Source organism: Sitodiplosis mosellana, unplaced genomic scaffold (assembly GCF_009176505.1).
Source record: "Sitodiplosis mosellana isolate CC-2019 unplaced genomic scaffold, AAFC_SMos_1.0 Smas_scaffold_6170, whole genome shotgun sequence".
Lineage (NCBI taxonomy): Eukaryota > Metazoa > Arthropoda > Insecta > Diptera > Cecidomyiidae > Sitodiplosis > Sitodiplosis mosellana.
The window spans coordinates 3,064,365-3,087,119 of record NW_022601411.1 but is presented as its reverse complement, the minus strand read 5'-3'; the positions used below and the strand labels follow the sequence as shown (position 1 = coordinate 3,087,119).

The following is a 22,755-nucleotide window of genomic DNA, read 5'->3' as shown; positions in this document are numbered from 1 at the left end:
TTATTCACGTTTAAACGGAAGAAGAAAAAAGACCGTTGTTGCGGATATAACAATGGGTACAGTTTTGTCGAAGATAATCTTATTATCTAGATAATTCAGATAAGATAAGATAAGATATTATCTTTTATCTTATCTAGATAATTTGATGATAAGAGTGTTTATATATTATCTTATCTAGATAAGTAATTTTTTTCATTATTTATCTGGGTTTTTTAGATAATTTTCCAGATAATTATGAATGCCTTGGTTCCAAAGTGGCAAAACAAAAATGCTATTCAATTCCGAAGTACTTGCCAGAAGAATTGATGTTCCAAATATTAAAATCGTATAGTCAATTTCGATTTACCGTTTACGGTACAAGATATTTGCCATTACAGGGCAGAATTGTGATTAGAAATTCACTGAATCCGTCACTTCGCGCGTGAATCACAGATTCAAAAAAATGTCTGAATCAAGATTCATTTTTTTCTGGATCAGAGATTCACTTTATTCTGAATCATTTTCGATTTGTGATTCAATCTAAAATAATTAACTGTCCAAAAATGTATCACTGATCCACTGAATCAAAATAAACTGAATCTCTCTGAAAAATGATTCAGTGAATCTGATTTATGAATCTTCGTGATTTTTGGATCCGCCCACGATTCCGTATTTGCCATAAACTTTCATCAATTTTCAAGAAAAGCAGCAATGGCGATAATTTTTAGGATGATACACGCAGGATAAGTATGCCATTTTGGCGAACCATTTGAGTTTCACACCAAAACAGTGGTTTTTTCAAAATAGCAAATAAAGTGAAATCGATAATACAAATACTAGATAAATTTTGAAAAATAGTTGAATCATCTTATCTTTATCTAGATAAATTATTTCTACTTTCCGACAACAATGAGTACAGGCAAATCAAGCTACTTACCTGACAATAGGCTATTGTTATCGAGACCGCCCCGAATCTTTGGAATTAATAAAATGAACATGCAAAAGAAATGTGTAAAACAAATGAGTTTTTTTAGTAACATTAATAATCAATATATTTCATTCATACGATTTACATTTATGTTTTAATCCTGTTGATTTCTTTTGTTTAGTTAATTAGTCAAACATTTTTCTCGTCACTTTCGTGTGTGTGTGTGTATCTCTCTACCAAAATTGTCTTGTAATTGTGTTTTGATCTTGTTAACAGTTTCTGTGTTATTCATTGTAATGAAATTTTTTTTGTTTAAATCGCCTTCCCAAGGGACATATTCATAGCCATAAAAATTGGTTTGATTTTGATTTAAGGAATCATCGAATACATAGAATCATATGCTATTCAAATTCATTTTTTTCATATTTTGTGAATTTTTTGTTTGGTTATCTTTTTTTCTGTGTGTGTATGTTTCTCCAACATATTATGATTGATTTCACCTCATCCCATTCATGTTGTGTATGTAATTTTTTTTTGGTATTAAACGATTTGCTTCTCTATTTGCCACATTGATTGATGCACATATGTGGGGCGCGGCGCAGTATATCAACACAATAATTTGTTTAATGAACAATGCTCTTGATTATGGGCCAAACAGTTCATTTTGCATACTGCAATGTAAGTGTTCCACGCAAAATACATCATTTTCGAACGCATATAATTTTGAAAACCACTCTCATGAATGTGGTCAATTTATAGGCATTTTGAGTTCGTTTAGTTGTTCAATTGGCCAAAAGTTGGGCTAAAATGAAACTTTGTGAGAGAAAAAGGGAGGAGAAGAGGAGCGAAAGAGAACTAAAAAAAATGCTGCACATAAAATTTAATTAAAAAGGCGATGATGATTTATTTGGTCAAATTTTTGGTCATTGTTCATGTTGTTTGTGTGTGATTCAATATGTTGGGATATTTGCGAATGGCGAATGAAAATCATTTAATGGTTTCGATTGATCAGCGATGTCAGATGCGCAATTTTCACAATTGATTTCAGTTTGGCTGGAAAAATAGAAAAGGCTGGAATTTGGTTTTAATGCAGCTTCATCGCTACAGCTTGAGCGAGAGAGACAGAAGGAGAGAGAAACCAAATAAAAACAAAATATTTCCGAAAATGATTTGACGTGGAAAAGCTCACTTCATTGTTATTTATTTCGAAAGCAAATAAAAATAGATTGGTTTTTAAATGATTCCGTTCGAATGTTTCGTAGAAAATAATGGCTTGAAGCATGTAAGCCGTCATGCAACAAAATCGCTCCGAAATGATGGATTTGTTTATTTTTTTTGTTTATTTGTTCTGGTTTCTTTCTCTCTTCGCTCTCCCACTCTCTTTCTCTATGCTGTTATCACACATTCAACAACAAATCACATACGATTTTTCACCGAAATTCGTGGCAATTCCACTGCAATAGCAAATGGGAATAAAATTACAGGCAATTGCCTCCGGCGACTCAAAAGATGCCCGTTTTTTACTTCTCTCTCTCTCTCTCTCTCTCTCTCTCTCTCTCTCTCTCTCTCTCTTTCTCGTCGCCGAGTTCCGTTTGTTGGAAAGAAAACAAAGTTCCCTTTCCCTCCATCATTCCTTGTATCACACAATCGAAAAAAGCAAACATAAATTTGTCTACGTGTCATATCGCATCTAAGATTTATTAAAACACTGTACAAATTATTTCACGTGAGCGCAAAATATTTTATAAAATAGACTGTAGGATGTTTTGCTGTTTTTATTCGCTGTTGTTTTCTAGAAATAAAATGGATTGAGAATAAGTACAAGAAGCCTGTGAAAAAAAAATTGGGAACGTACTTTCAAATTGGATTCCTTAAATGAATCTCACCCAAAACTGAATCGAATCCATGTGTCGATGTGTGTGCTTCATTTTCAGACAAAGACATGGTGGTGGTTCATGGAATTTTAAGGTTAGGTTGCTACTTGCCTCAAGCAAATTCGTTTGCTCTTGCTCACTCTCTCTCTCTCTCTCTCTCTCTCTCACTCTGCATCACGGATTCTTCGAATTCCAAAACCCAACAAAATTGTAAACATACACTCGCAATCTGAGCGAACACACTTTCGTTCCCGTTATTTTTATCAAACAAAAATGTTGCATGCCATCATAAGCGTTCTCTCCATACCATACACGCACACGCACGCATGAATGAAAATTCAAGCGATTAGTATACAAAATATGATAGCTAAGTTCATATGGTTTTGCATCATTGTTATGAATGTGTGTTTGCTTTAGATATGAGATAGCATTTGGCGATTTAATGTGCGAAACAGGGAGTAAACGAGTGCTAGAGAAATGCAACAGAGGGAGAGAGAGAGAGAGAAAGAGAGAGAGAGAGATAGAGAGAGAGAGATTAAAAGAGATGGAAGGAGACATACGCATTCCAAAATCAAATTAGCACACTTTTTTTTCGACTGCCGTTCAACATGCTTTTGCAACGATAGTGAAGAAGTTGAACCGTATTCAGCCATCCATAAAGGCCAGAAATGCTGTTTAAAACGTAAGGAATTTATTTGCGATCAAAACAGGAAAGTTGTCGTCGTCGTCTGTGTGTTTGTGTGCATGGGCACAAAACATTAATTAAAATTTATAACATAACATGCAAAAGCATTCCGTTCCATTCGTTGGTGGAACCAAGAGGGAGAAAAAGACACAGACTTAAATCAATAAATTTATGTTACGGCCACAAATATTGGCTTTTGCACTACACAAACACACAATCTAACCCAGTTTAGTCGATGTCGCTGCCCTCCCAATGGCACACACTCGCACCCACCCATTTTTCGCCAACGACGACTTTTGTAACAATACACTCCCATACTCCCATACTCCCACACACACATACACAAACTCACATCATGTCGAACGTGCGGTGCACCAAATAAATATTATGAAGAATCGTTTGCAGAAGTGCCATAAATTTAAAAATCCAACCGACAAATTCACTTCGCACACGGGAACACAAAACGACCGTTGACCGAGGAATATGCCAAATTGAAAATGAATTTTTCGCTTTATATACTTTCTGCTGATGCACAGATTTTCCATCGACATTTGCAACCAACCCAAAAAAAAAAAGTACAAAAACAATCAAACTATAACGCTTAATTTCACCAACATCGAATCAAACCGAAGATGCAATGGTCGGGCTTTCGAAAACTAAAATTACTTGAACATTTGTTATTGCCGATTCGAATATGCGATAGCAGAAAAGAATGGGGACAACCCATCATAATACAAATAGTCATTGCATATAGTAATGCATTGTTTTGTTGCGATGACTGCATAATTTTCGCCTGTAAAAAGCCTGCTCTGAATCGAATCGAATCAAATCATATCAAATCGAATGAAAAGTATTTTCCATTTGTTGGCGAATAGTCGAATAATCGCTCGTTCGTTCGACCAACCGATCCCATTCTTCGTCTGGGATTTTGTTATTGTTGTTGTTGTTGTTGGCCGCACACGATATGATACAATTGAATTGACGCGTATGGAATAGTTCGATAAATAGTGTTTCATTTTTCAATAAAGCAATCCGGGGCACGCTAGCATTTTTCGAAAACCAATGTAGCAATACGTTATTTATTGGCTGATGCACAAGTTTTGATCTGATTTTGTTCAATATGCATGATTTGCATTTTCCTTCTATTCGTCAAGCCAAATGGGAAAAAAACAACCAAATCCACAGACCAAATCGGAAAAATCGCTGAATCTGAAGAAAAATGTGAACCAGATCACGTTATGAATAGAATACAATAGAATAAATTTGATGGTCATTCTGATGGTTGTGCTTTCAAAAGCGATATTGTTGTGTCGATTTTCTTCTTCAATTTTCTTGAGAACGGTCGATGTGAGATCGAAAGACACAAGTGATTGTAGTCTAGACGGATTTCATCTTGATTCGTGGAAAGTTGCGAAAATTAATCAAAAATATCTGAACGTACAATGCAAACTGGACATGGTAGGAGCGGAAAAATTCCACTGTCGAGCGTGTATCACTTTGATGAAAATAACGATTCATTCTGCTAGATGCCGTGTATCACACTATCATGTGTAAACACATAAGTGCCTATACCGTGTGTGTTGTGTGCCGTCATCTTCTTCGCTTTTTCAACTGTCGCATGAGTGCCACAGCATATTTTATGGGATAAATTTTCAAATGGGTTCCATGAATTTAAGAGCGACATAAGTGAATTTTGGGCATTTGGCGCGGTGAACGAATTCAAGCATAAAGACAAACGTTTATTTCTTCCATTCGAAGATGAGGAAATGTACGGGAGACTCGTGTGCGAGCATGTGGTAACATATGGAACCGAGTATTTTGAATGCAAATATAGTTTGTCGAGAAAATCTATTCGATATGAAGTTGATTGAATTGAATTCAACCGACTAACTGTATTTGCTCTCTTTCACTCTTCTCTTCTTCTGCTTCTCGGTTTCTCTTTCTACCTCCCCCCCCCCCCCCGCTAACGGGGGTCAATTAAGCTCAAATTTATACAAACAAGGACGATGCAAGCAGCTCTCTCTCTCTCTCTATCTATCGTTTGTGTTTGGAATTCAAATGAAATAATTTTATTATATTCCATTTAATTTTCCATTCATATTTGCACTGAACAGTGAACACTGATTGCACATTGTCCGGATGTTTTCTTTGCCTCTAATTGAATTGCATTTTCCAGTGCATCGAATTTTGTAATATTTGTATTTGGGTAATTAAATGAAATGACTGTGGCCAATGATTTTTGGAACATTTCCCACACAAGTAATTGGCTGACGGATTACAAGTAGCCGAACAATAACAAAAAGTATCCCATTCATCTTTGCAATACGAATCGACTTACGCTCGGTTTTTTTTCTGTTCGGTCACACATTTTGTTGTTCGAGCGTTTATGGAAGCGTTGATAGGTCAAATCCGCTTTGGAACGCCATGCAATGGCAAAATGAATTTATTTCACTGGGAATAGTTACTGTGCAACAATTGTGCAACCATTTTGATGAGTTGAAATTCGGTCGATTGTTTGGCCATGTGCTGAAAAACAGATGGAAAGGCAAAGAAAGGCGTGGCGAGACGAGACGAGACGAGGCGGGATGGAAACGGGATGATGCGTTGAGGAGGATATTTACCAAATTATTTTTGCGCATATGTTTATTTCTTAATTTTATTTTAATCTATTCAAGCGTTTCATATTTGGATTAAGTCTGAAATCCGTTCGTGTATTTAAATGAATATGATTACGGATATGTAATTTCCGTTTAATTTTTGTGTGTGTTTTATTTGGTTTTTTGTTGTTGTTGTTGTTTTGTTATGTTTTTTGTTGAAACCTGTACACGACTTCTGCTATTTACATTAATTCAATAATACATAGTTCTATTGTTTTGTTCTTTTTTTCATTATTATTATTATTTGTGTGTGTGTGTGTGTTTTTTTTTTACTCCTACAATGTAAATGAAAACACAACTTAATTACAACACAGAGAAAATTGACTGTTGGGTGTTATCAAGCGTATTCATTCAGTTTTCTTCTTCTTTTTCTTATCGATTTTTTGTTTGTGTTTTAAATAAAAATTGTTTCTCTTTTGCTCGTTTTTCTATATATCTCTTTTGTATGTTTATAATTGAATCAAGTTGCTTTCGATAGCTAAATATAAAGGACTTTTAATGCCATTGTTACTGATCTAAATAATTTGTTGTTTGCATATTCGGTTGGCTTTGTTTCTATTTATTTTGAATGTGTTTGTCTATGTGAAATACTTGTTTGCCATTTTTTTAAATCTCGCTTATTTTCGACTAGTTTTAAATTCAGTTTTTCTGTTGATATCGCACCTTGTAAATGAATGGAATAGTGAAGTGAATGTGTCGTTAAAACTCTGCATCAATTTCAATCATTTTAATAATCAACTCGGTATCTTTCCCGGTTTCGTTTTCACTACAATCTCAACTAATGTATATGTTTTTAATTCCCTCTGTCTCTAAAATTTTCTGTTCAATACTATTTGCTGTTGTCGTCATCGTTTGTTGCACGAGACCCGGCTGTATGTTTTGTCATGAAAAAATCGTGGACTTTTTAAATCTCTGACTGGCCTTTTATGCAAACTTTAATTAAATTTTGGTATATCATAATCTTTGACCTGCGCAACAATTTATCCACTGTTTGTGTGTGTGTGTGTGTTTGTATCTGTGTATTAGCTCATTTTTTACAATTTCAAAATGGTTTTCATAAAAAAACGCTACATTTTATTTGCCCAACAACCCATTTCTTGTTCTCATCTTGTCTTCCAATTTTAGTTATTTAAATACAAACATTGCTTAGTTATCATTAAAAGCAAGCAGAAATTTAAGACCGTGAGACCATTTGAATCGTATATACACTACCGTGCAAAAGTTTGGAACCACTAGGTATTTTTCATACAAATTGACCATTTTTGGTGGACTCATTAACATATTTCGGAAACATCTGCACTCTTGATATTTTGTGCATAGTTTCTACAACGTTTCAATAGTAAACCACAGAGGTTTCATCAAAAAATATTCACGTATTTAAAAAATATATCAATTTGAATTTGATCTGTTTTAATCTTCATACAAATTTGATCATTTTTCACACAGTACAAATTCAAATTGCTATATTTATGAAATTCAAGAATATTTTTTGATGAAACCTCTGTGATTTACTATTGAAACGTTGTAGAAACTATGCACAAAATATCAAGAGTGCAGATGTTTCCGAAATATGTTAATGAGTCCACGAAAAATGGTCAATTTGTATGAAAAATACCTAGTGGTTCCAAACTTTTGCACGGTAGTGTACATATATACTTTTTTCATTTCATTTAATTTTCGTCTAGGTTTTCGTTAGCAATTTTTTGTCTTCTTCAGTCGTATGTAACTTGTGTCTTAGTCACGGCAAAAGTAGAATAGCATAGCAAACGATTGCCAACGCATACGTTTTTTCTACGCAAAAATCATCCCCATTCCACTCAGCAATATAAAATTGTGTATCTCGACATACTTATGTGCACGACTGAGAGAAAAAAAAAGAAGAATCTTGAACTTCAGCACAAATATACACACATCAGAACCAATAAAAACACAACTACTTTACATAAAATACCTGCACTTCGTTGCACTTCTTTCTGCTTTCCTTTTGACTTCACCGGCGGATGTCGATTCCATTTTTTTTCTCTTCATTGAGACATATTTTGTTCACTTTATTTCCTCTATCTTTCACTTTCTTTAGTTCATTATTCATGTAATTTGAATGGAAATTGATGCAATGCTTACACGAGTAAAAGTGGAAAAAGGCAAAGGCATGTGCTGTTACGATTATTTGGCTCGCAATCCGTACCCAATCTTTCCAAACACAGCCATACAATTATATCGAAACATCATTTTACTTGTAACATTAACAATCTCTCTTTTCCTCTGACAATTCTGTTAATTTTTTATTTGTATTTTGTTTTTCTCTACAATCAACAACATCAATAATTGCGCGTGTTTTTTGTTATTCCAATTGTTACTATGTTTCGCTTGTATATGATTTTTTTGTGTTAATTTTTTTTGCTCTAACCATGTGCTTGGTTTGAAGTTTATGTACGTATATTTTTTTCTGTATCTATATATAGTTTTATTGTTTTGTTTGTTTAAGTGTGTCTTTTATTCGTTCAATTTGCGCGGGCACAAAAATTCACGTTCGATTCAATTGATCGAAGAGCGAACAAACAAAGAACAGACAACAACATAAAAAAAAAAGCTCACACACCGTTCGCCAACAAACAAATTTGTGCAAAGTAGTATTTTTGCTCGGGAATATTTGCAGATCGGATAAACTATGGGCAAAATGCTAGTTGAAATACCCATTGAATTTTGTGTTGTTGGCAAGTTTAGCCGAAAATTATAACCTTCCAACTCCCCCATCGCTCGCGCGCGCGTATGTATGTGTGTGTACAGCGTTGCTTTGAAAATGTAACATTTGCCACGGCTTATGCTGCACACAAACATACTTGCACCGCGTACTCATCGCATGCATTTTGCATTCGCAGTTTATTCAAAACTGGAAAATATCCCCTCGTTCGAGAGTCAGTTGGAAACTGTACAACACCACTTAACCTAAATGCTTAAGGATTTTTCTTCATTCTCTTCTTCTGTTATTATTCGATATATTCGTGTGTGCATATACATGTTGAACTTCGTTCACTAAATATTAACAACAATAATAAAAACATACAAGAAATCACATTTATCAACAATGTTCATCTGGTATTTTTTTCCTCTTCTCTTCTGCATTGAAATTACGGGCTTATGCTCGTGTAGTGTTTTTTTCTTTTGTTTCTGCTGTTTGTTTATAAATTGCACGTCCTGCAGATTTATTCACAAAGTGACGCGCACACACACAACCACATCGTTTTAGTTTTGATTCTCTTGACTCCATTACGGACAATACAAATATTCTAATCTGATTAGAATTTTCTTATTATATAATTGTATCATAATTATCTGTTTACCACCGCCCCTTCCCGTCTCAATCCCCAATTGAACAACAGTTTGCTCATAATTAACAACATAAACTCGAACATATTTCTAACTATACAAACAAGAAACCATTCATTTTCATTTTCCAGAAAACATGGGTGAATGTGCCTTGTGCATTTGCACACACACAACCACCACCACCGCCAACAAAACCGTCATCATCTCTATATACACACACACAGAAACAGAAACAGACATTCACAGGCACAGGCACCACGCACACATAAACACCTTACTTGCAAATATGCAAAACTTAGTGCCATCAACACTGTATAATTAACTAATGATCGAAAGAGTAGTTTCACACAATTTTGGCTTGAGATATTTGTTGATGTGTTGTGTATACCATTTATATCATGTGGGAATCTGTTATGCAAATATTGTTTTCCAAAAGGCATGAACATTTTGCTCAATTTCAAAATCGGGAATGAGATGATAGAAAAGAAGAGACAGAGTGAGCGAGCGAGCGAGCAAGCGTGAGACGGAGAGACTGAGTTAGACGGAGGGAAGGAATAGGACAAACGCAGATAGAGAGCGACAGCGATAGAATGAGAGATGAGAGAGAGAGAGAGAGAGAGAGAGAGAGAGATAGAGAAGTATAAAATGGAATAGTTTCTGAGAAAACGTTACCAAAATCTACGTCACCACAGAATTGATGCATTCAAACAAACAGACAATAACTAATTCAATATTTGGTGAAAACAGTTTACCTGAAAATTGGATTGAAAGTGTATATGTGTACGGTGCATACAATATGACACGATCATTTTCACATTTGAGTGCTTTCCACTTGAAATTTTGCGACACAATAACACATATAACGAAAAAGCATAACTCTATCTTTCGCATTTGCCCAACTCAAACTCAAACTCGGAACGAGAGAGAAGCGGGGAACAATCGTCACATTGGTTTCACACACTCACACACACACACACACACACACTTACGCATCAGATGCGGGAGAACGAGGAAAATGTGAACGTGACAAAAGGAAAATTGCACCGGCAAAATGAGCGGATGACGACTAGATATCATTGTAAATGTATAAACCATTGAAATTACAAGCCCTTATGTCTGGTGAGCAAATAATTTTTCACACACACTTCTAACTTTTCTCGCTCCCTTTTTCTCTTCACTCCATTGCTTTGTCTCTCATCTTCCTACTTCTTTATTTCCTTGTCTATCTCTCTACCATTCTCAGCTAGAATTCCATTATTTTCAACGAGACAAAAAAATATTGATACACCATGTGCACGTGTACCCGCAACAATGACTATAAAGCACCTTGAACGTTTTTTTTTATCGTCATCTACATAACTGCAAAATAAATTGAAAGCGGTTTCTTTCGATCATTTCTTTTTCTTCTCTTTATAACGTATAACCTATTCGCAATTTTCTCTACAGGACTCGAAGTTTTTCACTCTTAAACATTCGGTGAGGATTATGAGAGCGCACATGCGATGCCAAGTTCTGCAGCTGAAGTTGTTCATGCAACTTTTATTCTATTTTCATAAACTCACATCCCCTTTTGCATGGCTTCACATACACTGTGTGTGTGTGTGTGTGTGTGTGTGTATTGTCTTCACTGCTGCTGGTGTTCGCACCGAATTGCGGAATTGCTTCGCGAAATCGATTTTTGAAAATGGTTGTGATCGCCCTGCATGTGGACGTACGGACAATTGAATATAACGAATGCCACTGGTTTCAAACACTTTCAATAGTTTGTAGTAAATCTGTGTGTGGTGGTTGTTGTGTTTCTTCTAGTTGTTTGCATTTCAACAATTATTATTTTCTCGCTACCATTAGAGTACATTTAAGGATACATAATTTTTTTGGGTTTGGTTTTGTATTTATGACATCAATACGTACGTTTGTGTCACAATAAATGTTTGAACTTGTTGCGTTTAGATCCGCATCGCATTCATCTGTTTCAAAATGTGTATGTGTGTGCTTGAGGTCTTTGGCTTAGAATAAATTCGATAAAATTAAAATTATATTCGTACATTTTATTCTGGTTTCATCTAGAAACAAGTTTGTTGAGCTTGAATTTCTGTGTAATTTGTGTGTGTTTGTGTGCTCTTTAATGCATTAGATTGTTATTCATCGATTACAAATATGCGTTTTATATCCATTTTATTGTTTTGCTTCTAATTCTTCTTCTGTTTGAATGTATTAAGACAATTGATCGCCTACAATGAATAAGACTTCCGTAAAAAATGTCAAATATAAATATTGTTATGGATGCTGTGATTGTTGTTGGTATTGTTGTCCACCGATGAATGCAGCGTGCGTGATGTTTCTCACATATTTACCACGATTTATGGATTCCTGTATGCGCTCGTTCTCTTGTCGCACTGCAAGTAAACGGGAAAAAAGAAACAGAGCAGAGAAAATATGAGAAAAATGACGATATCATTATATATATATATATATATATTTAGTATGAAACTCCGAAGGAGTAAAAAAGTATACGGTAGAGAGAGATTCAAACCGAAAACTTCGATAAATGTGGGACTTATTCAAACAATACTCAATGCTTTCGAACAAATGATAAAGTTTTTACTGTTCCCGTCTCCCCTTTTGTTCGTTCGTGATTTTCTCCATTGTCATAGCATTTGCAAAAAGACAGCGAAAAAATCGCTCAGTTTGAGCAGAAGAAATCGAATTGAAATCGAAGTTGCGTTCTGCTTCTATGTGGATTTCTACGCAAAACGCAGTTGTTTCTTAATTCTCTTTAGACAAACAACGGATTGTGAACATTTTATTTTCCTATAAAGTTCGTTATTAAATTCAATACTGATTTTTGTTCAAAGAATACGCCAGTAAAATTGAAATAGCATCGATGCATGTTGCACTTATACATACATGCAACGGTATTGCGTTGCAACTCTAACTGTTTATCTCCTTTACCACCCATTTGCTTCCTCTGCGGTGAAACGAAGCCCGCCGCGTTGAACAGGCGAGATAGTGCACACATCATTAGCGAGAGCAGTACAGCACACTGTATTGCTCTCGCTCAAACACACACTGCAAGGCGCATAATACAAACTGAGCATAGAAGCGTAGAGAGCCAACACACACCAGTACGCATGGCTACTACGATTGAGTGTTCTCAGTCCTGTGGAAACTCAATCGTTGTAACATGCGCGCGTCTGTGTTTTGGCTCTCTACGCTTCTATGCTCAGTTCGTATTATGCGCCTTGCAGTGTATGTTGAAGCGAGAGCATTACAGTGTGCTGTACTGCTCTCGCTAATGATGTGTGCCCTATCTCGCCTGTTCAACGCGGCGGGCTTCGTTTCACCGCAGAGGAAGCATATGGGCACTCACGGAAACGTACACATATATGTGATCAGAGGGAGGGAGAACTGTACAACTATATATGTTCTCTCTCTCGCTCCCTCTGATCCAGTTCAAATGGGATTCAGACCATTCAAAGATAGGTGTGTTTGTGTTTGTTCGTCTTTAGCACTGAAAATATATGTTATATATCATTCGAAAATAAAAGTGCTCGTTCAGCGTTGAAAAGTTCGTCGGACTTGCAAATTGCAACAAATCGTTAATAACCGTCCGTATAGGTGTTTATAGCGTGTGTTTTCTCACTTTGTGAAGCACAACTTGTGTGTTTGGGAAAAAAAACTCTTGCTACAAAACTGCAATTGAAACACCATTTTACTTGCCAAACACGCGCTCCGTTGCAGAGTGTAGCGGCCATACAGATATCATCCATGTTGCTGGACATTTGAATCAGCGTCTAGCAAGAAAAAAAATCTTTGTATCGTCCCGAATTCAACACGTTTGGTTAAAAACCAAATTTGATACAGCCGTGCGCTCTGTCGAGTAAAACCCCAGTTTGAAATTTAACAATTCATTTTGCATTTTTTTTTTACCTCGTATATAAACATTCCACTCATAACTTCATAATCATACGTTGGCAGATTGGTGGAGTTGGTTTTGCAGGCCGCAACGGCAATAACAACTACAAACCAAATTGATGCACTAAATTTTGCATATTACCATAAATGTATGGATGTGCACATTTTCAGTTTGCATTTATTACACTTTTTGGCTTGCTATCGAACATTCCTTTTAATATTCATTTAATACACCCATTCTCTTCACTCCTTCGCCAGCTCATGCATTCCATTTAATGAAAGAAGTAAATTGATGTTTATTGATATTGCGTTGGATGCGAAAAAATGCCAATTGCCATGCAACATTTCACATTGAATTGCTTCGCTAAAAGTTCAATTAAATTAAATCAGTTGGTTTTTTATTTATTCTCATCTAAAATTTCATTACTTTTCCCATTTCTTTTCTCTTTTTCATTTACTACAATGGGGAGAAAGAAGCGAAAATAATTTCAATTAGAGTGCGAAAAACCGTGAGCATTTGTTTTGTGTGTGTGCATAAAGCTATTAATTTTTTTTCTTCACGAATGTTAAAAGTTTCAAAATCTCATAGTTTTGTAGAGAATTACTCGACTTACTTTAAATTGATAATCGACCATGAATGGAAAATGGTATAGTATTATCAAAATTTCGTTTCGTTTATCGTTGTAAAACCGATTTTGAAAACCCATAAAAAGTTACGCAATTTTCGTGAAGCGAAAAAAGACAGACAAATAATATGAAAATTTATTCAATTTATATTAAGACTTGAAATTAACACGAAACTTCTATGCTCCGACCACAAAAAAAGAGCCATCGCAGCGCAACTTCCATGCTCGACCTCGACGACTACAAATCGGGTAGTTTACGATTTTTCGATTATGTACGAAACACTCATTGTTGAGCTAAGGTTTTTTTTTCTTGTTCGCAACATGAAAACGAAACGGAAAGACGCATTTTCTCTGAAAGTTGTAGAAAAAAAATCTTTTGACGTTGAATTCGTTTTTGTTTCGGGTTTGTGTTTCCGCAGACACGATTGCATGTATTTCGTTCATTTTGGTGAAGTAAGTCGAGGACAATGTTAAGCAAAAATGGAATAGCGGAAAACATGTTTATCAACCGTTCTCATGTGACTGTAAGATCTCTAAGTGATTGTGCTTATAACGCAAATGAACGTGCACACCAACCAAAAAACGAAGTGGAGGAAGGACACAATTGTTTACGGCAAGAGAGAAAAGCACATAACGAAGAAAATTCGCAAAATTTTTGTGACAACTTGAAGCATTTTGAGTTGGTTGGTTTTTTTAGCGTCTTCTTTTCGTTGCATTTGTTAAGTCACAAACTATCGAACGTCAGTTTGATTGAGCAAAATGGAACGTGCAGCAACTTGTTTCTCGCTCACTTCTTTTATTTGACAATTTTTTTTCCCGAATTTTAGTTTAGTACCCTTCATTATGACAGAATTATGATGCGAAGAGAAAGAAAAATGTTTCTAAATAAAACATGGCAAAAGAACACATCGATGTGTTCCCACTTTGTGAATGAAGTGTACGCAAAGAAGTTCAGAAAAGTGGTTGCCGAGCGCACACGAGTTATGACCAACAATACCGACCGAGCGAGAGAGAGAGAGAGAGAATGACACAGAAAAAGAACGCAACGGCAAAAAAGAGACTTTCAAATCGGTTTCAAGTGTTCTTTCGCTGTTTTTGTTGCTGCTGCTGCTGCTGTGTGTGCATTTGTTCTGTTATGTCCGCTTTATTCTCTTTTATTTTAAACGTTGGCTTGGGCGCGACACATATTCATCGACAAGGCGCGCGGTATTGTCAAATAAACGATACATATTTACACACCATGATGTTTGGTGCAGCTGCTGCTGCACATTATGATGCGGTGCATGGTAGTTTACTATGGTAGTACGTCTTATTTGTGTTGCACACACTTCACAACAAATTCACAATCCATTCAACATCAAACAACAAAAGACGTAAGAATCTGTTTCGTCTCTCTTCTTCTCTTTCAGTTTTTCTACTTCGCACTCTCTGTCGTCGTCGTAAAGAGAATAAAATCCACCAAAAAAGAGAGTCGGTGAGTAGCTCGAAAACAAAAACTCTTAAAGAAATACAAAGAAGACAAAAAAAAAAACGAAGTGAAAAAACTTGCGAAAAATATGCATCGTAATCGAGCTCAATATCTTACGAACAAATGAAAATTCTTTAATAAGTTTCAAAATTCAATGTGAATTCCATCATGAGCAAATGCTTGGAAGGGCGCGCATAAACGCATCTATGGCAGTCGAACCACATGCATATTTTTTCATATGATACCTGAAATGTGCGCTGTTGTCTTCGTGTATGTGTGTTGCAAACATCTTTACGTGAATCTCGTGAACGATTTTCTTTATTATCATTTTATAAAGGTAATAATGAACACTTTGCTAAAGGAGAGAAGAGTAATAAGCGAGCTTTTGCACAATAGTTGCATATTTGATAGTTTCGACTCTTTCAAAATGCTTCTTTTTTTTGCTGTGAAAGTTTTAGTGTCTCATCTATTTTGTCTCTATTTGTTTCACACGACGCGATTTTGTGTTATTCAAATGTACCGAGGTGGCATTTGTTGTTGTTGCTAATGTTTGTTTGTTATACCGAAAATTTGCAAGATCAACGCACTGATGAACATCTCGCGTCAATCTTTCAGTATACCGTATTTGCCTACATTATTCCGCCTGCGTTCGACGTCGTCTTTGTAATGCTCAATTTATGAATTACAAACGACACACTCATATTGTGCTCACTTTCAATATATTTTCTATGAATATCTTATATGTGTATGCATGCGTCATAAAAATTTGTGGTGGTAAAAATTATGGCACATATAAACTTAGTTGAGCTAGTTATGAGCCAAATTGGGGATGTCGTTGTTCAGTCTCCAGAGAGCTTTTGTCAGTTGAGCCATTTATTGGCATATAATCCCAACACGAGGCGACGCTCACGTTACTTCAATCATTCATGGTGACATGATTACCACAATTTAACCACTTCCAAAACTTCGCACTTTTCGACCACTTTCCGAAGTCGGATCACTTTCATTTATACAGATGGAAAATCTATTTGAATCGATTTTCGTCTGAAAAAAAAAATGCAAAATTTTCTTTTTAATAAGTCTAGTGTCGAGGTATACACTTCTAAATCCGTTTTTGATGACAATTGATTTATTTCAGATGGAAAAAATAATTTCAATGAACTCGTCCACCGTTCGCCATCCGCCGCTTTATCCGAATTTAAATTCTGAAACTGCACTCCAACAACATCGGAATCCATGAGCTTCCGATTTTTGACAAATGTTTGAGTGACAAATCATGTGTGTGCGACTGTGCGTGTGTGCCGCTGTCGATAATAGTTAATAACAGAATGCAGTGTGGTGGCTTGACAAAATTAGTTGCACTTATCACTTTTGGGACGATGCCTCCTCATGACTTGTGTATAAATCTGCTTGCAGGCGCACTTTAATGCGATGAGCGTTTCGTCAGTGTGTGTATGCCCAAAAACCAAAATGCTCAATATGGCATTGATTAAAATTCCATGTGTAAGCTTTTGGCTGGTTTTTCATGACCTGAATGGCACAACGTGCGCAAAAATAATTTGATTACATAAAATCTAGAGGGAAAATGCAGAAAAAAGAGCCACCTAGAACGCAGCCATGTCGTCGTGATCGTCAACTGAAAGTTTGACGTTGAGTAGGTTAAACGGAGCTCCACTATTTCATTCCAAAGTTGGATGCAATCTGCATCGTTGCCGTTGTCAAACACTATCTTCATTTTTTATAATGCTGATTGTATGCCTTTTTTGTCGATATGAATAAAAATACACAAAAAATTGCCAATCAAACTGGCTGCGGTTCAGCTGATGAAGAATTGACGAACAGACACACACACATACACACACAAACAAAGATAGAATAGATTAACATGTCACAAGCGAAAATGACATTTTCAATTACATGGAAATTGCCTCTGTTCGGCCGATATAGATTTTGCCGCATTGATGATACATCGCCGTTGGATGCACGGACACACACACACACACACACACACACACACACACACACACACACACACCAAAGTATGATGGAAGCAAATATGATCTATTAAGCGAAATTTATTGATTGAGAGGACCGATGGAACGTCAGTCAGCGTGCAATGAATTGAACGATCGCCATTCATCAACTGGAAATGTCATCAATTTCCCCGTGTCGTGAATTTCGACATCGAATAATTTCCATAGAGTTGGAGATACACCGAAATGGTGCGTTCTTTCGGGCCCATTTTTCGCTCATTCGGATTGTTTGTTGACGTCGCTTCAATGCTTCTTTTTTTTATTCGCGGTTTTATTCAAAATGTTTTTTCTCGCTGCTGTTGTTGTTGTTGGCTTCCTATCAGTCATGTTCTTGTTCATCACTTTATTTCTCCGTTTCGCTTCGTTTTTTTTTTGTTGTTTATTTTGATTCCGCCACTCTTCATTTTGATAGTGGAAATGGAATTTTCTGTATTGCAGTCTTATTCACTGCCAACTCTTCAGATCATCGAATAAACGGCTTTCTTTTCGTGTACACTGTATAGTGTACACTCTCTCGTTCCAGTTTGAATGCCAAAGCTATAAAAAAACCACTTTGCGGCACATAAAAATGTAAATGGATGCAAACAAATTTTACGACACTTGATGACGAATATTCAGAGCATACCGTGCGATGAATTTTTCCGTATATCAGATGAAATAAGTCTATCAGACACACTCAATATTATAGCGACATCTATTATTAAAATAGATTGTAGTAAATGCATTTATAGCATTTCCCTGTAGTTGCGATATTTCCTATTAAATTCCCTTGTACTACTGACACATTCATGTTTGACACTTGTTAACTACATACCACAGGGGAATTTAATAGGTAACATCGCAACTATAGTGAAATGCTATGAATGCGTTTACTACAAGCTATTTTAATAATATTGGGTGTATAACTTTGCTTCCGCCATTTTTCAACAGATGGCTCCAGCGGTAAGTGCTGGTGAAAAATATCAGCTCTAAAACGTCATACGGTAAGCTTGGGCATCTGTCAACAACACTGCATTGTTAGATTTGTGAATTTTTATCGACATCATATTTTTTTTTTTTCAATTGAAAATGTCAACTTTTGAGCCAAATTCGCGTCATTTGCGGGAAGTTTTGCTTTTCTTCTTTAATTCGAAGAAATCTGCAGCTGAGGCCCATCGATTGCTGTCGGATATTTATGGTGAAGCCTCTTTTGGTGAAAGAACGTGTCGTGAGTGGTTTCACCGCTTCAAAAGTGGCGATTTTGACGTCGAAGACCGGCATGGTGGTGGAAGAGAGAAAATTTTCGAGGACACCGATTTGGAGGCATTGCTGGATGAAGAAGTCAAACGCAAGAAGAGCTCGCGGAATCATTGGGAGTCACGCAACCAGCCATTTCGAAACGATTGAAAGCATTGGGATTCATCCAAAAGCAAGGAAATTGGGTTCCACACGAATAGATGTCGCTATAATATTAAGTGTGGATAGATTGTCACATTAACTGCGTTTCACATCGACCGCATCTTTATCGAATCCATTTCATCCGTTGAAATAAGTTCATCGCGTAGTATTCTCTTTAAGAGTATTTAGAAATTTTGTGTCTGCTTCGAAATTGGAACGTTGGTTCAGTATATTTCAACATACAGAACTTTTCAACGAAATACAAGGATATAATCACAAAACGGTTTCGAAATCGAACGCACAAATAAATGAATGTACATTATGATGCAATGGGAGGATAAGCACCAGTCCTTGCAACAGTAACAGTTCTTTACGATAACATGTCAAAGTAATGAACAAAAAAAAAAAAACGATGCCAAACACCATGCCGATCGTATATCCATATAAAATGTCATTGTTAAATGTTCATGGGCTACTGTAATTTTGTCTGGGAATTACCCGCCACCCATTGATCCTTTTAATTGCGCGGTTTTTAATGTCTTTCTTCCCTTCTCCTTCTCCATCTCTATCCCTCAACTGAGTCGCTGATTAAGTATATGACATTAAAACGGGCAAACGCCTGAAACAATGTTGTATACTTTTCTTCTTCAGTTATTTCTTTTTCTTTTAGCGACTAAAATTACTGCTGCGCATTAAAAGCTTAACGTCTCTCTTACTTTCTATCACCAAAAAGCGATTAAATATATCGAAATGTTCATCGGGCAGACTAAACACTAAAGTTCATGGACTGAATTGTCGCGCGACGGCATCATTCGTCTTTGATCGAGCGCGCAACCGTTTACGGAGAAAATGGCCGTTTACTATTATAAAACGTCCATATCTGATTATGATTTATATGATTACATCAATATGAATATGATCTTGAAAACGAGCTCTGCACAGCTCTGCAATGGCTAAAGAGGATTTCAAGAAATGAAAGAGAGCTTTACTTTATGCACGAAAATGAATAAAATGATTTCCTTTGAGCACGCTCACGCGCGTGAACATGCATAGAATTAAAACGGAGTTGACTCGTGCAAATGATTTAAATTCAAATCCTGCTTCGAATTCAAACTCACTTCATCTGAAGAAAAACATCGACTGTTTTGAATTGAAATCGAAATAGAAATTGGTTTTTGAATTTTTATTTCTTCTTTCAATTTATCAAAAAAAAAATGATATTAAAATTCAACTGATTTTAGATTTATATATTAATGTGTATTCAAAACGAATTCATATTCTGTCCCCGATTGAAATCGGCAAATTGGCTCAACACTGAAGGACCATATGCCATCCTCTAGCTGGCTAAAAGTTCAACAAAACACTTTTTATCTGGATAATCTCTCTGCACTCCCGCTGGCTAAAAGCTTAACTCATGTGGGGCCAAAGAAATTCAGTTATAAAGATCAAATGTTACTGCATTTTATTTAGATGAAAATCAAGTTATGGTCTTCTATTGATTTCGCATCCACTTTCGAGACTACAAAAAGAGATAGACACACAGAGAGAGAAAGAGAGAGCGAGAGAGAGAGAGAGAGAGAAAGAGAGAAAATGGCCAACAAACACCATTCACTCCAAATGGATTCTACATATTTTCATAGAGCACATTTTGCTCAAGGCGGTTTAGGTGTGTCGCGTCGCTCCATTTTGCACTTCGAATCATCCAAACACAGTTTATCAATTCGTTCATCGTTTTATTATCATCACCATCTTCTTCTGGTGTATTTCTCTTACTCGCACTCTCTTTAATCGTGGCATATACACATTCGACTCGTTTGATTTTTATACGTTTTTCTGCCATTGTGTGCAAGCGAGAGTGCACACATATTCTACCATTCTCTCACTGTCTGAAAAGTTTCTACTCCATTGACAATTTTCACAGTTTCATAAGTACAATTTTTTTTTCTTTCTCTCCTACTCTTCTTTTTGCTTTCCGATGAGAAGCTCAAACGCGGAGAGTTCAATTTAATATATCACAAAATCCCGTGAATTTTGTATTCATGCTTTATGCAACAACGGTTTCGAAAGAAGACCAAAAAGAGCAATAGCGAGGGAAAGAGAGAGGGAGAACGTGAAAAAAAGCTGCACGTGAATGACATAAACGTTGAATGAATGTTGGATATTGATGAAGTGTGTTTTGTCCTATTTGTAGCTTTTTACCCGAATGATATACTGTGTCTTGTTGTTGTTCTTCTCTCTTTTTTCATGTTTTTATTTATTATGTCGATATTTTAGCTCGTTGCTCGATTTCATTTCCATTTTTCATTTGTTTATGTGACTGTTTGATAGCTTAGAAAATGCCTCAGCATCAACTCGAACATTACAACTACTCTTTGTAGAGTACCTCTATGGAATTTGCAGTCAGTGTGTAAATGACAATGGTATCACAATTAAATCTGTGGAATTTAGGATGTTGCTGAGCCGTTGTTTGCTTTAACGGCCCCATTTACATTTTTTCCCCGCAGCTTCTTTCACACCCACCCACTCTTTCTCTTTCTCGCTGTCATTTGAACCGTTCTTTATTTTTCTGTTCAAGCTCAAAGAGATGTTTATTTTATTTTTCCTCTCGTCATTGTTGGAACAATGCCACATTTTTCTCTCTTTCTCTCTATTCAAAGACACAATAGACACACGAAAATAGAATATAGTTGCTGTAGTACATGTTCAGTGATATAAAGAGCAAAAATGAAATGTGATGAAAAAAGCAACAACCGAGAGAGAGAGAGAGAGAGAGAGAGAGAGAGAGAGTGCGAGGGAGAGAGATGTAAGCGAACAAATGAGAGAAATTAGTCTATTGTACTGCTCACTGTCTTCCCACTTGTGATATTCATTCATTTGTGTGCGAGGGCTAAATGAGATACGTATTATCATAAAAGGCTATCTAATTCAATTCAAACATTTTATAAATGTCTATTTAAATGAAAATGCTTCCACACACACACACACGCATCCACCTCACACTCCACCAAGTGGACTGTGTGGTAGGGAAAAAACTGCGAGGGACCTTACAAAACCACAGCTTAACGACATAGAGAGCAGAGAGCACCACAAACGGCGAAAATGTGTTTCGATCAGATAACTAAATGAGCAAAGGAAACACCGCCAGATAAATGACATACAAAATAAAATATACTCACCCACAAACAAACAAACACAATATACTAAAAGGGCTCTTCTTTCTCACTGTACGCAGAACAGTTTCATATGAAATTCACGAAACGATTTGGTTTTCATTTCAAAGCAGTGCTAACGATGGCAGACTGTGATATTCGCTGTGAAAAAGTGAAACGGAATATGAGATGGCGAGTTTAAGAGACAAAGAGTGTGAGTGAGGGGGCAAAAGTGAGTGCGAGAGGAAGAGATATACTTTGAGATTGAAAATCCACGCGTTTATTTTTAACGTCTGTTCGTTTCGATAATCCTATTTTTGGTAGTTTCTATTATACGATTTTACTGTGTACACAAAACAGTTTTTTTTTTCTCTCTTCAAAAGCAAAATCACATTTTAGACGTCAAACACAGTTGGTTTACATGGAAATATACTATGCAAAATTATTGTGTTTATCATGATTGTTCTATTTATTTTTCCGTTTCTGTTAGTCTCATTAATATTTTCCCTAAATTTCGCACAAAATCTTGATTCAATCTCGATAACATTTTTGCTCTTGTTCCCATGGCAAACCGTAGCTAACTTCACTTATTTTCGTATTTAAATCAAGAAGAACTTGATACTCTCGCTTCTATTTTATTCATAGTCATAAACGATACAAACATGTGTTTTAAGATTGCTGAGCATCTCAGCATTTCGTAAGGCACGGATATATCCGAGCATATCGACGACGCATAC

The 22,755-nt window shown here is 36.1% G+C and overlaps 1 protein-coding gene across 1 annotated transcript in view; it reads right to left on the bottom strand.

Moving 5' to 3' along the window:
- Positions 1–7,592: 7,592 nt before the first annotated feature.
- The window catches only part of LOC129575931 (uncharacterized), a 63,594-nt gene continuing 48,431 nt past the window's right edge, over positions 7,593–22,755 (bottom strand). Inside the window, exon 2 of the mRNA XM_055460171.1 lies at positions 7,593–11,846. Within this exon, the coding sequence (XP_055316146.1) occupies positions 11,728–11,846 (119 nt within the window). The 3' untranslated portion in view covers positions 7,593–11,727. The remainder of the gene's footprint in view (positions 11,847–22,755) is intronic.